The sequence below is a fragment of the Megalops cyprinoides genome, chromosome 13, assembly GCF_013368585.1.
Source record: "Megalops cyprinoides isolate fMegCyp1 chromosome 13, fMegCyp1.pri, whole genome shotgun sequence".
In the NCBI taxonomy this organism is placed as follows: Eukaryota; Metazoa; Chordata; class Actinopteri; order Elopiformes; family Megalopidae; genus Megalops; species Megalops cyprinoides.
In genome coordinates, this window is record NC_050595.1 from 12,532,485 (window position 1) to 12,548,446 (window position 15,962).

Genomic DNA, 15,962 nt, shown 5'->3' on the forward strand with positions numbered 1-15,962 from the left:
TAATTCCTATAAACTTGCATAATGCAGTTACAATCTGTGGCATTAAGCTGTTTTTGAAAAAAGGCCAGTGAGTTGGCTGTATGCCATTTAACCCTGACGGGTGATTAGGTGGGTCAAAACACTACTCCTTTGCAATTGTGTGAAGTGTGAGTTTTCATATAATGGGGTCAAATATTTCTGATTGACATGGCTTTAGCCTTGGCATTTCATGGGCTAATATTGTACACAGGACTTGGTACAGCAATTGGTACACAGGTATTGTGTTGCAATGTTGTGTTTAAACATATAAACACACACACCAACAGTAATTTTTTCAAAAATGTTTACAGTTTATAAATGCAATGCCGAAAGTAAACTTTTTTTTATGCTCATCAGCTATTACCCTGGGTGGAGGTTACAAAGTTTGTCAGGTTCACACAAACGATACAAAGCTAAAGCCGTTAAACTTTCAGAATCGGTGTTGAATATCTTGTCAGTGTCACCTATCAGTGTCCCATTGTTGGAATGTTTTGATGAGCTGATGTTGATATAAATAATAAAGTAGAATACTTTGAACGCAATAGAGGAAGTAATCCAAGTGAACAATGTTGGGAGGACTCACAAGACGCCTCACTAATATTTGCCTTGCAGTACATTAAATATAATGAAATTAAATCATGAACTGTTATGGGTATTTGTCTCACTGGCTGTTAAAGACCGCTCGTACTTGTTTCTAACTTGCGGTACATTTCGTTACAAACATGGAACCAATGGCGTCACATATTATTCTGCATTTCTCGCTTGTGCTTGGACGAACGGGGCTGCCGCTCGACCAATGAGACGCCGGATTATTGCGAGGTCGGGCGTTTTCGTCGCGGCTCGAAGCGTGAGGGTACACTGTGAAGCAGCTCTGGGCCGCTGAGGTAAGAGCGAGAAGTATGTCCCAATCAATACGTCCATGTCATAGTTTTGACCAGAATATGTAGGTCAGATGTCCAAATTGTCGAGAGAATTAATTGGTTCATGACCATTTATTGCGAAACTGACATGTGCTACTGACAAGCTAATATAGGATGTAGCCAGCGAGTTGCCAGTTAGCTAACGACCTAGCCAGCTACCTATCCCAACATGAGGGGTGCATTTCCAATCTGACGGAGAAACAGGCGCGCCTGTTACTCACTGACAGAGACCACACGGGGACATTAGCTGTCCTTTTAGCTAATTTGAACAGCACCGTTTCTTAGCTAATCTGGTTTACTTCAAACACTGCATAGTCTGTTGCCTTCTCAGAATCGTAGTTAGCTAACGTATGCGATTTGTTCAGTCGGAGGTTGTAAAGACAGCTAGCTGGCGAACTGACGTTGGGACCACAGTTTATGGCTAAGAAAATGTGGCACCGCCCTGGATTTCTTTGTGTGGGCATGTTGAATACGCGAAGACATTCCAAACGCCCTGTATTCATTATTGCTGGGTCGATTGCTTGCCAACTCGCTAAGTTATTTATTTCTAGCCAGGTAGCTCGCTAGCTAGCTCGCTATTTCATCACCGCTAGCGAGTGTCGTATGCGTCATCGGACTGCGCTATTGCACGGCATCTGCACTGTTATATAGTTACTTGACACTAGCAGTTTAAGTCGGTGGCGAAATTGAAAACCATTCACTTCAAAGTGGTCAGCATTCTTATGTGGTCAACGAACGTCAGTTACATCGCTAATGTTAGCTAATGTTGTTCGCGATCGCGACTAGCAATGCGTCTAAACGAACACCAGGGCAGCTAGACTGTGGCTAATTTTGTGTCATATATGCAGTGTTGATAATATGTCGGGTTTTTTCCCACAAAATCCACTGTGGTGGTTAGTCTAGTAGTGGGCTGGTATTGTGAAAGGCGGAGCTAGCTTGCAACGTTATTCTCGTCTTCATATAACGTTAGGTGGCTTGACCAGCAAAAATGTTGACAGTGACAGTTGCCGCAACCACTCTTACTTGCGCATTCCTCTAGATTTCAGCGGTGATGAAAGTTATCTGGTTACTTAACCACGCACAGCAACTGTCTCGATGGCTTGCTCATTACCTGAGCAACTTAGATAGTGAGCTGTTTAGGTAAGACTCTGCAGAATGCGACAGTTATATTCTGTCCACATGGCTAGACTGCTATAACAGATATTATTACATCTTTATTTGAGGAAGTGTTTGCAGTAATCTTTGAAGTCTGAAGTAATCTTTCTGTCCTCTCTTATATTTTAGAAGACGAGGGCAGTGATTTGATAATGGAGGGAGACCACAGTGAAACCAGAGGTAAACCTAACATGGTTGTACACTTCAAATTCACTTTTCCCATTTTCTGTCCAGTTTTCTTTGATAATTAAAAAAAACTAATATGACACATAAGATGAAATTACATTAGTCAGATAGGGCTTGGTTGCATTTTTTAAATAATATCACAGGGTTTTGATATTATTCCCCATATTGAAGAGCAGTGCTTTAGTGGTCTTATTAGCCATTGATACTGTCATGTTTTGTGTTTACCCTACACATCTGAGATTGTCTAAGCAAATAATAGAGGGTTATGGGTGAAGCTGTGTGATTTTTAAATGTCTGTGCATTAAAGGTAGCCCACTGGTCGGACTTATGAAGTAAAATGGGAATACTCCAGTCATATTCATTTTCATGAGTTTAGAAGTTGTTGTCTGTCTAAGTGAATGCTGTTTGGGAGTAGTGGTACGCTCAGAGCTGAATGTTGCCTTGTGAAAGACTTTTGATGTACTCCAAAGTGCTTAATTGTGCCTTTTCTGATGACTATTACAGATCCCCTTAGATCAGTTTGTTGTTCAGAATGTGGTGTTCTGTTTCTCAGTCTCTCACAGTCTTTAAGTAAATGTAAATGAGGGCCTTTTGTGTTAAAAGCCAAGAACACTTTACGTGTTAACTGGAGCACTTACGGTGGAGATGATGATCTCTCTAATGCATTTCAAAGTCACACTGGCAGAGACCAAGTGTTTTCATAGTGACAGCATATACCCAAAGGAATAACTGCTACGCATGAGTCAACAGGAGGTTTAAGTGCAATCTGACTGCACACTGCACACAGAGGCATAATAAAACTGATTTGTTATCATGCAGATGCATCTCTGATTTCTATCATTTTTCATGCATAATGCATCTCTGTGTCTGATATGAAACTGCCTCTTCAGACCTTTAAGGTGCAGCTTCTGAAATATTAATCACAAGGTAGCCAATTAGTTTTGATATCCCATGTGTACAGTTTGTTTTTTTCTTTCCTGCTAAATACTCCTTGGGGTTTGAGATGTGCCGTGGCGGCCATTCCCCTGGCAGAAGCTGTATCGGGTGTCATTTTAAAAATTTCATGAAGGCAAAAAGTTGCAGCTTTGAAAAGGGAGAGCAGAGGACGGTGTGGTCAGTTGCGCTGACAGCGGCTGGGTGTTCCTCTTTCAAGTAAGGGCGTACCCTACATTGGTGCTGTTGCTGTCAGACAAGGTAACGTGATCGCCAAGGTGATGTCTCATGGTATTTATTCTGGAAACTACCAAGAAGAGCATGAACCCACAGGAATTAATTAGGCTGGGGAGAGCAGGCGGCGTTGTCGTTCGCATCGAGAATAATTTTTCTTGTGTTGTTTCCGTGCTCCTTCAGCATGTAGCCATTTTCGAGGCGCAGGTGCCGCGTGATTTATTTGCCTCTTTTTATGTAGCGCGTTGCAGCTGCCTCTTGTTATGCGTCAGCGCTGCGCAGGCGTTCCCTCTGTCAGCACGCCGGCGAGGTATGAGCGGGTTTTGTGTGATTGGCAGGTAAGGGGGGCGATCAGGTTGCGCAGAACCCCCAGGCCTTGGCGGCTCCCCGGGACCGGATCGACAGCATGTCGCACAGCGCTTCCACCATCCAGAGGTGAGGAACAAAAGCGCCGCACCGCAGATGCCCTTGGGGGGGGGTGGGGGGTGGGGTTGGGGCGCGTTAGGTGCACCCCCTGCGTGGGTGTAGAGAGATGCATTGACACGGGCGTAGTGAAGCATATTCACGCAAACATGATGACTGCATAAAGAGACTTTGGTGGGGGCGGGACTAAACGAGATGGAATGTGATCATGGCATTCCCCCCCCCTGCATTTTCCCAGAATGCATCTGCCTCCCCGAGGGGCTGAGCTGTCCAGATGTCTGGCTGGACAGATGTGTGTGTTTACTCTCTGCTCTCCCTGTCCTCCGCTCCCTTGTCCAGTTTACCCAAGTCCGTGAAGAGAAGAGTAAACGCCTTAAAGCAGCTGCAGGTCCAGTGCGCCCACATAGAAGCCAAGTTCTATGAGGAGGTCCACGAGCTGGAGAGAAAGTACGCCGCCCTCTACCAGCCGCTGTTTGACAAGGTAGGCTGCCAGGGGACAAAGACTGATTGGGTGTTACCCACCTGGCAACCCTCTGCCTCTCAGTTTCAGGCAGGAGGGTTCCGTTCCCGTGCCATAATCCTCCCTCTGCAGCTGGTTCCCAGACGCTCCATGTGGAGTCTGTCTGTTTCCAAAGCTGGGGACAAGCTGACTGATGAGGCAGCACTGTAAACAGGAACTACAATCTGGCAGCCTCACTCGCGACCTGTTTTAAGTTTGCTAGCGTTTCCCTGTGGGCCTGAAGATTGTGTTTTTCAGTGGGTAAGCCAGCATAAGAGAGATGATGGTTTGGTGTTGCATGTCCCCTTCCTCTTTTAATGTCTGTCTGTGTGTTTGCGTGTGGCAAATCCAGAGACGAGATGTGGTGTCGGGCACAGTGGAACCTACGGATGAGGAGTGCGAGTGGCACAGTGAAAATGAGGAAGAAGAGGAACTGGCTGTGAGTAAACGCAACACAGGGAAACAGTCTGACCAGTCGTCTTATTTTACTCTGTGTCATTGTAGCTGTCAATAATTCGAACTGCATTCTTTCTGGAGCCGTATGATCCAAAGCAGTTCTTCTGTATATTGGTACACTTCTGAATGCTGCACCCTCTGTCCACTGTAGTCTCTGTAGACATTTACATGTACACTAATATTCCCTGATGAGTCAGAATGTCCAGAAATTCTGAATGTGACTTGACAGCTGATGAATCAGTGTTCCAAATTTGGAGATTTTGAATTAGAGACTAGGATATTCCCTTTAGAAGTCTCATGTTCGCAGCTTTTTCTGAAGCTTGGCTGCTTGTAAATGAGGATTAGGAATAGTCCCTGCAATGAGAACAGAAGGAACACAACAGGCAGCACCTGGGCTGCTCTGTATGTTAAATGTTTCTTTGTTTTTATCATTTCGCGCATCACGGAAATGTGTGCGGCTCCTGTCAGGTGGTCAGTGGAAGTGTGTGTCTGTGATTTCGTTAGTAGAGCTTGCATGTGTCTGGTTTAGTATGGCCAAGAACACTGGTTGTATGTATCACTGGTTTCGTGGTGGCAGGAGGAGCTGAAGAAGAAGGCCGCAGTGGAGGAGAAGACGGAGGAGGTGGCAGCCGAGGAAGACCCCAAGGGCATCCCTGAGTTCTGGCTCACAATCTTCAGGAGTGTTGACATGCTCAGTGACATGCTGCAGGTGGGAGCTCTCTGTTACCACCTAGAGGCTGACATTTGGAAGTGCAGTCCCTTCTCAGTGAAGTGTGTAAATGGTGCCATCAGGAGATCCTTGCCATTCATGGGTCAGGGATTCGTGTTAAGCAGTGCTCTAATTCCCATCCCATTATTGCGTAAATATGCATTTCAATCCCTTATTAAGTGTGGTAATTTATTTATGAAGATCTGAATCTCACCTTTTTTGTATGATTACACTTCTTGAATTCTTAAAATGTGGTTACTTTTATGTCTGTATTTATATGTTTGTAACAAATTCCCCTTTGCAGAGAAGCCTTTAGTGTTGGTTCACTACAGTATTGGCTGATTTTTTCCCATTTGCAGGGATGTTTAGCATGTATAGTAGTCCCCCCTTATCCGCAGGGGATATGTTCTAAGACCCCCAGCAGATTCCTGAAACTGCGGATAGTACTGAACCCTATATGCTTTTTCCTATACATAATTGACTTATGGGCAGGTGGCGTGTACAGCGTGGATACGCTGGATAAAGGGATGATTCACGTCCCTGGCAGGATGGCGCGAGATTTCATCACGCTACTCAGAACGGCGTGCAATTTAAAACTTATGAATTGTTTATTTCTGGAATTTTCCATTTAATATTTTTTAAAATGGATAAGGGGGTACCACTGTATTGCAGAATGGCAAAGCCCTGCTGTACAGGTTTTTGTCCTTTATTTAAGCCTGCTTAGATGAAGGCCACAGGTGCAGACACACGTAGCAAAAAGGAAGAAAGCCTTCCCTGATAAAGCAACAAACACAACAGTTTAAAAAATTAAACTACTGTGTACATTTGATTATTACTTACGATAAATAATATTCAGTAAAAAGTGTGGTGCCGGTGAAAACCCGTAGGAAAGAGGAACTGCAAGCGTCTTCATTCCACAAGAAATGTCATCAGTATTCTCTTACTGTCCTCTTGTATAATGGCCTCATTAACGGTATGAGTAGGAAATCTTGATAACAACTGATCTGTATGTTTGTGCCCCTGGACACTTTCCTTTTATAGAGAGCAGTGACTGAAATATGCTGTGAGAGTGACATTGTAGAAAAGTAAATATGGCTGCTTTGGTTAACAGTACAAATGTGTGTGTTTGTCTGGGTTTTGATGTACAGCGCAGTGCTACAGGCAAAGCCTGTGCCCGGGAGCAACACTTGCAGGCTCATGTCTGCATACTGTCAGGCTCAGGTACCATGCTCTGCCGGGCTGCGTGATTTGCAGTATTATTCCCAGGTGGTGGCGATATGGAAATTCAGTTTATGTAACTACGCTGTTTTCTACAGGAACATGATGAGCCAATCCTAAAACACCTACAGGACATCAAAGTGAAATTTTCCGAGCCAGGGCAACCTATGGTATGTCTTAACATACCAAATATTTAAAATGCAATCTGCTAAAAGTCACTTGACAAGCATTTTGAATGTCATTATTTCTATGCGGTATAGATTCGTATTAACTTTGTGCCTATATATTTTGCTTTTTCTGTTGCCAGAGTTTTACTCTAGAGTTCCACTTCGAGCCCAACAGTTACTTCAAAAACACAGTCCTCACGAAGGTGTACAAGATGAAGTCAGAGCCTGACCCGGTTGAACCGTTCTCCTTCGAGGGGCCGGAGATTGTGGACTGTGAAGGGTGAGGAGAGAGGCTGGCACACCTTAGCTCTGAGACATTGTCCAAGCAGAAATAAAGTCAGAGATTACATTTGAGAGCTGGCTTTTTGAATTCACTAGACAGTACAGAGTTCTTGTTTCATTCTGTTGTAAAGCGTGCCAGTCTGCTGTGTTGAAGCACTAATCTTCCCCCATTCCCTGCTCAGCTGTGAGATCGACTGGTATAAAGGCAAGAATGTGACAGTGAAGACCATCAAGAAGAAACAGAAGCACAAGGGCCGGGGAACCGTCAGGACCATCACCAAACAAGTGCCCAGCGACTCCTTCTTCAACTTCTTCAACCCCATCAAGGGTATGATGCACTCACAGTCACATCACATCTGCAGATGATGTTGCTCTGGATTGGTGCTGCAGGACCTCAGTATGAACAGCAGGTGGCACCACTGCTCCATTTGTACTATCAGTTCACCATGTACCATGTTTAGAGGTGACTTTTTCTGAACTAGCTGCACCAATTTAATCTCAAGAAATTACTCCGGATCTTATGTATGAAATGGCATACTTTGTTTTTCTTCAGATTTTTCAGTATTCTAAGAATGCTGCTTTTGTAGTTAGGCGAAGTCTGGCCGTGGCTGCTGAAGGTCACCTTCAGGACTTGTGTTTACTGTGTTGATTGCTAGTGAGCTCGGTGAAAGCATGTTGGTTTAAGCACACTTACTTACTGAGCGCTTAGCCTGGCCACACTCTTGGGCAAAACTAGCCAAGTTGTTCTGTTAACAGGCTGCCTGAATTTAGACAATTTTGGCTAGGTGATTTGTATATTTTAGTTAGGAGTTTTGGATGTTTTGATATAAACAAATATTATATTTGATTAGCAAATACTCTTATGCAGAGCAGCTTATGTAATTTACAATTTTTATGCACTATTCATCCCTACAGCAGAATACTGACAGGTCTGGCAACTTTTTGATTACTGGCCCTGCTCTTTACCACAACATTTACATCTAAATGATTAAATGGAACTACCACTACGCCACATTGCTCAATATCAGTTACTCCTACGTGATGTATCATTCGGGTCCTTATTAAGTATTTAGTATTCTGCAGCCCAGGAGCACTTTAATTAAACATTAATTGCTTTCATGGTCACACATAGCTTTACGAAAAAACACTGCCCTGCAAATCTATATTTTGAAGGATGCTGTCCTTAAACAATGGGATTACACCTGAAGTAGTGGAAATAGGCACTGCTTTCCACAAACTTTTTCACAGCACAAAAATGTATAAAAAAAACAGTAAGATGGGCGGTTTATGTTCTGGATTCTGATCAATTAAGGGTGATTCACATTTGGAACATGACTGCAGGCCCCCCAAACACACACACCCTATTATGTCCCCCTCCCTCACTTTCCCACGCTAATTCCTCACCCTCTGCAATGATTTGACAAAATGTCAAGCCATTATATAGTTGCATTTGCTACTTCTATCCACATTTCTATTCAGTGATCATAGGGATTGCAGAATCTGTTTATTTTCATCACCAACAGTTGTGATTACTTTCTTATCAAGATGATACTTTCCAGTCTTTAGACCTGTAACCCTGGCTGCAGATAATTAGTAATAATAATTAGTAATAATAAGTGCTCTATACTGCTGGTTCACTTTTCACACGGGTCAAAAATCTCCAGCAGCACACAACAATTTTAGATTGGGTTTGTAGGAAGGGGTCAAGTTCTGTCAAATGGTTCCACATACAAATTCAAAAATAAAGGCAATCTTGAGAGCTTGTGCAGTCTCAGAGGTCTAACTTAATTCAAATATTAATGAGATCCTGCTACTATAGGAGAAAGTTGAAAAGTAATAGCCTATTGTAGACCTACTTTTCAGATCAGGTCTTTATTGGATTCAGTAATTGATTTTAAGCAAAATATTAGGTAAACATCACCAACACGCAGTTTACATAAATTATGGATTTTTCCCCTGTGTTAGAGATGTTGAGTACACTGTTCCTAACTCTGTTTTATAAAAACCATGAAGCACTTGTAGGCTTATGTCAGGTGTTTTGGCACAGCTGAGTTATTTGCAGATCCCCATTAGTGTTTCCTACCTCCACACCCATGGCTGTGCCAGTATTCCTGTTTTACCATATCCTCATGGGGCCCTATTACATTATGGTGTCAAGTCATTTTTAGCTTGACAGTTTATGAGTTGGAAGATTTAAACACTTCATGTGATATTCCTGCTTGTGTATGGGTAAACAGGTGGAGTTATGAGTATAATTTTACAGCTAAGCAGGAAGATCATGTATTGGTGGGAAGTTACTCACATTTTAAACTTAAACAGGGCAGGGTTAGGAATATCATAATGACCTTACCTTCATTGCTGTAGGTTTCTCATTTGTTTAAGCTGTTTTAGATGCTAAATGAATGAGAGGTAACAAGGCTATTTCCAGATTCATTGTGGTAAAATGAGGAAATTAAGAGAGTTTGACAGGAGAATGCATACTAAAACATGTTGGTATGTTATGGTAAGACCCGTTTTGTCGGTTTGACTTGATTCAGGCGTAGTTTCCTGTAATATGTGACATCATTTGTATAGTTTACAGTCCTGGATTGCATCAGCTCTTACATCAAGGACACGTCAGTTAACTTTGCAACACGTCATGCATTCATCCGTTTCAGTTTTTAGAGTGTGGTCTGTGTCTTCTTGACAGTACAAGGTCAGACATTTAAATTACACTTGTAACAGCAATGCCTCCCCAAACTGGGTGAAAGTATACCATGGGTTGGCCCCACGTGGCATCACTCGTCATATGCTGTATCTGAAATGAAAATGTCAAACCCTGACATTGGCCACTGCCTGAGAAGGAAGCTGCACAAAAATGCCTCTCTGAGCCTGCGCCAGATACAAGCATCCTGTTGGCATTTTTGAACAGAGAGACAGTGCATTTTTTGTCAGTGTGAAGGCCACGTCCCGACCCCACCAGTGTCGCAGTACTTCCTGAGAGGAGATACTTGAGCCCTCTGTCTTCATTTCTGGCCAGAGCTATAAAGCTCTGGCACTCTGAAGGGGAATCGGGACTCTTACTCTGGCAGCCCAGCCAAGTGCCACCTTTAGACAAAGGCAAAAATATACTCCTTTTCTGTTCTGTGAATTTAAAATAACAGTGACGGTAATGATCTTTCTGTGAAATGCCACATCAGCCCTTATTCTTTTTGTCTAATTTGATATTCCTTGAAACGCAGGCAGGAAGCAGCGGCAGCAGCTTTGCATTCATTCTTGTGGCTTTATTATGACAACTTAAAGGAATGTGGCTCTACCAGGTCCCTGACCGTGGGAAAGGCAGAGGAAGAGGCGTGGCTCCTAGACGAGACGTTGGTCATATGCTTTCACTTGCATCCTTTATGGGGACATGACCTTGTCATCGTTAATGACATTGGTGAATTGGTGCATACCTGAATCACACCCTCACAGCCAAGCGTAGTTCAAACACTCGCAGGAGGTCGCCACCTTCCAAACCTATAGCAGACACCTGAAATGCATCTGATTGGATGTGTGGCGCTGCCCCTGTTATTGATGGCTGGAAAGCATGTGAATGGCGCATGAAAGAATAAAGGTGTTCATATTTTAACTTTATATATTATGTCAGTCATGGTATTCAAGTGGTTGAAGCAGAGCGTACTAGTTGGCTAGTTGGAAATCGATCAATTTATTAAAGTGGGCCTTTGTTAGGAGGGATTGGCAACCTTTAAATTCCTGCAATTTTAGCATGTTTTTTATTGCATCTCATTGCATTGTGAGGGAAAGCCATTCACTCTGCTTATAATGTTTCTCTGTTTGCGTTTCAGTGTCTGAAGACGGAGAGATGGTGAGTGGTGACACCTTTCCCTATAAGTCACGTTTTTGTCACTTCTCAAAGAGATTTACGTGATTACAAGTTACATTTAATTCTCCATCTGTTTTGGGTGATACAGTTAATGAGAGATGCATCAGAATAATTGCAGTTTTAAAGTTTGTCAGCTCTCACAGGTTCCGGTCATTTCGCACGCGAGGGTATCGTTCTGTAAAAATTGTAGTGACTACTTTGTGCTGTGACATCCGCAGGACGAGGACTCTGAGTTCACCCTGGCTGCAGACTTTGAGATCGGCCACTTCTTCCGCGAGAGGATCGTACCGAGGGCCGTGCTGTACTTCACCGGGGAGGCCCTGGAGGACGACGAGAGCGTAGGTTACCCTCGACCACAGCCGAGTTCTCACTCTCACGCGCCAGAAACCACAAGGATGAGGGTCTCGCGCCTTTCTGTGTATGAAATGTAAAAATGTAAATGTGATGTCTTTGTTTTTTTTTTGCTGTAGTTTGAAGAGGAGGAACTGGAGGAAGGAGAGGAGGTGAGGCACGATTGCTCAGGTTTCAGCGTCATTGTCAGGACTTCCTGGCTGGTCTAGAGGAAGTAATGTTTTTGTTCTTTTTGGAACAGGACCATGAAGAGGATGGCGAGGAAGAAGAGGGAGAGGAAGACCACACGGTCAGTTTTCACATGAGCAAGCCCTGCGCATGTTAACCGCATCCCACAGAGTGTTGTACAAATTCCATAAACAACACGATATTGTTTTAGCATATAGTCACGCATTCCAGTCATTGTTGGAATACACTCGAGTGGTAACACTTGATTAGGGATCCACATCACGGGTTTGTGTTTTTACACTGATGGCCATCAAACCCTTTATACCTAAAGTGAGTATCTTTGTTTCAGTTGTCTCATATGACAGAATATTAACCTCCCAGTGATCTATTAGTGAGGCAGCATGTGTGAACCAGGATATGAACCCTGAGGGGAGTGTAGCAGAAGAGGATTGAAACACACAGCTAAGACGCAGTGTGGGTGCTCTATGTACATATGTACAGTCTTAGAGCTTAATTTCTGACATTTAATTCTGGTCATTGTTGTTTCTCCTGCCTCTACTCCAATCTCCCCTTACCCCATTACAGGCGTAACTCATTCTCACTCCATGCATTTATAGGTAAGGGAGGAATGACTCTAGCTCAGCTGTAGCTCCTAAGTGTCTTTGGTTCTCCCCTCTCCTCTTTCGCTCTCGCTCACTCCCCCAGTCTCTCACCCTCCTTTCATTCTTATGATGGTGGTGTTCCTAATAGCAGTGTGCGCTCTACCAGACCTCTTTTAGAAATCTAGCATGACCCTCTAAACTAACATCTCACTGGTTCTCTCCTATGGTAGTTTCTCTCGTAGAGCATTAATGAATTGTGCAATGAATTGTGGCTTCCCAGTTGGTGGTCGTTTTGCCAGTGCCCCCCTTCCCAGAATTCCCTGCTGTTATCGAGGGTGGCACCTGTCTGTGCCAGTGTTTCTCAAACTCTGTTGTTAGGTGGAGAGGTCAGGGGAGAGGGTTTATATCTGGAAATCGATAAAGGAAGACTTTCATAACTGTTAGTTGAACCAGTCAGATTTAGTGTAATCAAATTTGAGCAGGAGGAATCTCTATGATCTCAGAAGAGTCTAAAACCCACTAAAACTGGCTCCTTTAATCCTCTTGTGCACAGATTGTCAGAAAAAGATGGGTTGAAGACAGTGTACAGAAGCAGGGATTTATTTTTATCTTACGTGGTTATTCTTGTGTGATTTATCTGGTGGATCACCCATGTGTGCACAGCATCAGAAAGAAATGAAGTGCCCTCCAGCTCATGCTGTGTGGGAATCGCATAAATGAGGCATAAAAGATCCGTCACAGTTGTTTTTAGCACTGATTAGTCAGGCTGCTTGCACTTCCTGTTTGATATTTACTCACAGAATTGAGTTTTTTTTACAGTGATTTTGCATTCCTGGGTTCAGTATTTATTGCAAAGCGTACACAGTTGTGTGCAGATACAGCTAGGTGCATTTCCTAAACATACATTTTAAAAATTATAACTGGATGCAATGAATACAAGCATATACATGCAGAAAATAAGCAATTTCAGTTACATCATCCATTGAGCATGTCTTTCAGCTAGCACATGTATGAATTGTCATGTTCAGTGAAATCCTTGACCACAGCCACTGGTTTAGCCATAATTTGCTCATCTCTGTTGTGGAAGTAATGCAAACGGTTCAGCTCACTGCCTGTGTGGTAGTGGGAGTGGTGGGAAATTTGACTCCAGTTACTGTTAATCTTTTGCGAAAGATGTATGATTCATTGCATACTGCACACCATCAGTAATGTTCCTGAGGATTTAAAGAAAGCAGCAGTGGGAAAAGTCTGAGATCCAAGCCTTCCTGAAAGGTGTTGAAAATAAGACTGTTACTTACTGTTACTGTAACGCAGCACATACTGTGCACAAGGGGGTTAATTGTTGCTCATGTCTCAAGTGGTCTGTTTGTGATTCCCCTCAAGCAGTCACCAAAACAGTTGGAGAAGCACTGGGCAGCCTGGTCTTGGAGTGTCAGAGATGCATAATCAGATTCATATTTCTGTAACTGAATACACACCCCTTGTTCAAGGCACCCTGTATTTCACCATTCAGAGAACCCAAGGAAAGGAGTAGGGTGGCGTGATTCAGTCCAAGGAGGTTAAAATGGTTCAGCTTCACACAACATTAGACCATCAGTCTGCAGTGGAGCTTGTGTCAGACGGGCATTTCAGATGCAGGTTTTGCTGGATAGGAGCGGAGACTGCAGGCCCCTCAGAGCAAGGAAGGCCACCGCTTCAATGCTCTCGGCAACAGCCTTTTCCTTTCTGCTGACACCACCTCCCCCCAGTCTATTTTTCGCCTAGTTTGCTCTGTCTGTGGAAGAATATACTCTCCTCCCCACACACAAACACATAACCACACACACCCCCATACTCTCACAGCTACCTGTGTGTCTGCTAGCAAACATCTCTTGTACATTCTCCAATTCCTCTCTCTCTCCCTCTGTTGCGTTCAGAGAGAAGACCCCCAACCCGCCGAGTGTAAACAGCAGTAATCCGGAGGTCCCACTGGGGCAGCTCACCCCTGTCACCGCACAGAAAGCCACATTAACTCTCGAACTCCAGATAAAAAGTGTTTTAAGTGCATGCCCGCCAGTCTCATATCCTTCTTTTCCTTGTACAGAGTCAACCTACTCAGAAATATTGGTACCACACTAAATACAGTGATAGATGTGATAAACTATTCAAGGTGTAACCGCACCATTGGTCACTGCTGAGAACCAGCACACCTTCTGGATGGCTCCATTTGCGATTGACACCACATCCCAGAAGCGAATGCAAATTCTACTACCAAGCGAATCCAACATTTGACTTGACGTCATAGGTTACTCAGGGTTTTTTATGCCAAGACAACAATGTGTGGAATTCTAACACGGAACTTTGGGGTTGCCTTCTTAAAGGTTTTTTTTTTCTTCTCGGCTCAGATGAAAAGGAAGTATCTTTTTCAGACAGTTTTCTCTTATTCAGAAGTTATTTATATTAGTTTAGTTTTACTAGGTTTTTTTTTTTTTTTTTAAATCTGGTTTGAACTATGTATGGAACTATGCTGTGTGATGAGGCACAAGGCTGTCTCCCTTACTAAGAACTCTACCCTGTGGAAAAGAGCCCCTGTAGTTTCAGTCACTTCATTGCAGTCTCACGAATGCTGTTGCTTTACTGCCTAAGCGCTTACTAATAAATGCAACGTTTTCTTGCCAAATTAATTTTTACTGTTGAAAAATTGCTACAAGTTAAAAAAAAAAAAAAAAAAACGGGGTGAAGCTGAAAACCCTTCAGGCCGAAAGCAGATCTGAGGGGAGGGGGGGCTCGCCTGGGACCTGCAGCGAACGACACCCAGATTTTTTTGTTCCGTTGCTGTCCGCCTCCCGCCCGGGGAGGAAAAGGAAAGATGAGGACTCTGTGCGGCCCAGGCCACCAGCCTCAGTCAGTTGTCTCTCTGCACAGTTGCAGCAGTTTCCAACTGCGCACCATGCTAACGCATCGCTGTTCTTTTAAGACCACTTCTGACACGTCTCAAAGTTTTATCTGTTTACCTGTCAACGACAGCAGGGGGGTAGTGCATATTTTTTTGGAGCTTGGACGTTCCTACACAATTGGTTTCCTCATTTGGTCCTGTTGGGTGAATACCAAATATATCAGTACATAAAGTAATAATTGGGGCTTCTTCGGCCTATTTTTAATGCAGACCTTACTTGTGAAAAACCAACAGGACACATTCACAAGCCAAAGCACGATGACCCTCTGTTTAGGCAGTGTTCTAGTAATGGCCTTACCTCGGTCTAATGCATTTGTTACTCGATACAAGGTGTTTTCAGTGTGTACAGAAAATATTAGGATGTTCTATTAAAACTTGTGAAAGATGAACCTTTTGTTTGGTCCCTGCTTTTTCATGTGCCATGCTTGTGTATTTGTAAATGTTTCTCCATATCATTTCACTTCACAGGGGGCCATTTCACAAAAAAACGGAAAGTTTTAAAGGCAGACCTCACAGAGGATGTCACAGCAGCATGGAGAGCGCAACCATTCACCACTCACCTATTTTCAGTGTTAAAAGTAGCATAATTGAAGTGTTGAGGTGAAATCTGCAAAGCCTTTGCATCTGTTCGTCAGTCTGCCAGATGATGAAGGTGAAAAGGAAGGAACGTTCCTCCAATTCTTCAAGGCATGCTTCATCCTCCAGGCAAAGTGTATGTGTACAGCTGGGTACCCCAAGTTCTGTGCAGGGGCAAAAGTGCAATTTGGTGCAACATGTCTCCATCCAAGATGCTTATAGGATACTAGTATTTGTTTACACACACCAGAAGGCTGCAGTTGGTGTG

At 43.5% G+C, this 15,962-nt stretch overlaps 1 protein-coding gene across 3 annotated transcripts; it reads left to right on the top strand.

The window, feature by feature from the left end:
* The first annotated feature begins 832 nt into the window (after nucleotides 1-832).
* LOC118787849 (nucleosome assembly protein 1-like 4) lies at nucleotides 833-15,465 on the top strand. Of its 3 annotated transcripts, XM_036543572.1 has the most exons (15): nucleotides 833-902; nucleotides 2,223-2,273; nucleotides 3,785-3,881; nucleotides 4,209-4,350; nucleotides 4,721-4,807; nucleotides 5,402-5,533; nucleotides 6,850-6,921; nucleotides 7,059-7,198; nucleotides 7,383-7,528; nucleotides 11,025-11,044; nucleotides 11,281-11,400; nucleotides 11,533-11,565; nucleotides 11,655-11,702; nucleotides 12,167-12,198; nucleotides 14,100-15,465. In XM_036543572.1, the coding sequence occupies exons 2-14, from the start codon at nucleotides 2,246-2,248 to the stop codon at nucleotides 12,170-12,172; spliced, it is 1,071 nt and encodes a 356-aa protein (XP_036399465.1). In that variant the 5' UTR covers nucleotides 833-902; nucleotides 2,223-2,245; the 3' UTR covers nucleotides 12,173-12,198; nucleotides 14,100-15,465. The 3 variants fall into 3 exon arrangements, with proteins under 3 accessions (XP_036399465.1, XP_036399463.1, XP_036399464.1); XM_036543570.1 differs by lacking the exon at nucleotides 12,167-12,198; XM_036543571.1 differs by lacking the exon at nucleotides 12,167-12,198 and having other exon boundaries at nucleotides 853-915.
* Nucleotides 15,466-15,962: the final 497 nt, after the last annotated feature.

Coding starts and splice junctions, on each gene's coding strand:
- LOC118787849 (XM_036543570.1), top strand. CDS start 2,246: ATGGAGGGAGACCACAGTGAAACCAGAG. Junction 2,274..3,784: donor AGACCACAGTGAAACCAGAG/GTAAACCTAACA, acceptor TGTGATTGGCAG/GTAAGGGGGGCGATCAGGTT. Junction 11,566..11,654: donor AACTGGAGGAAGGAGAGGAG/GTGAGGCACGAT, acceptor TTTTTGGAACAG/GACCATGAAGAGGATGGCGA.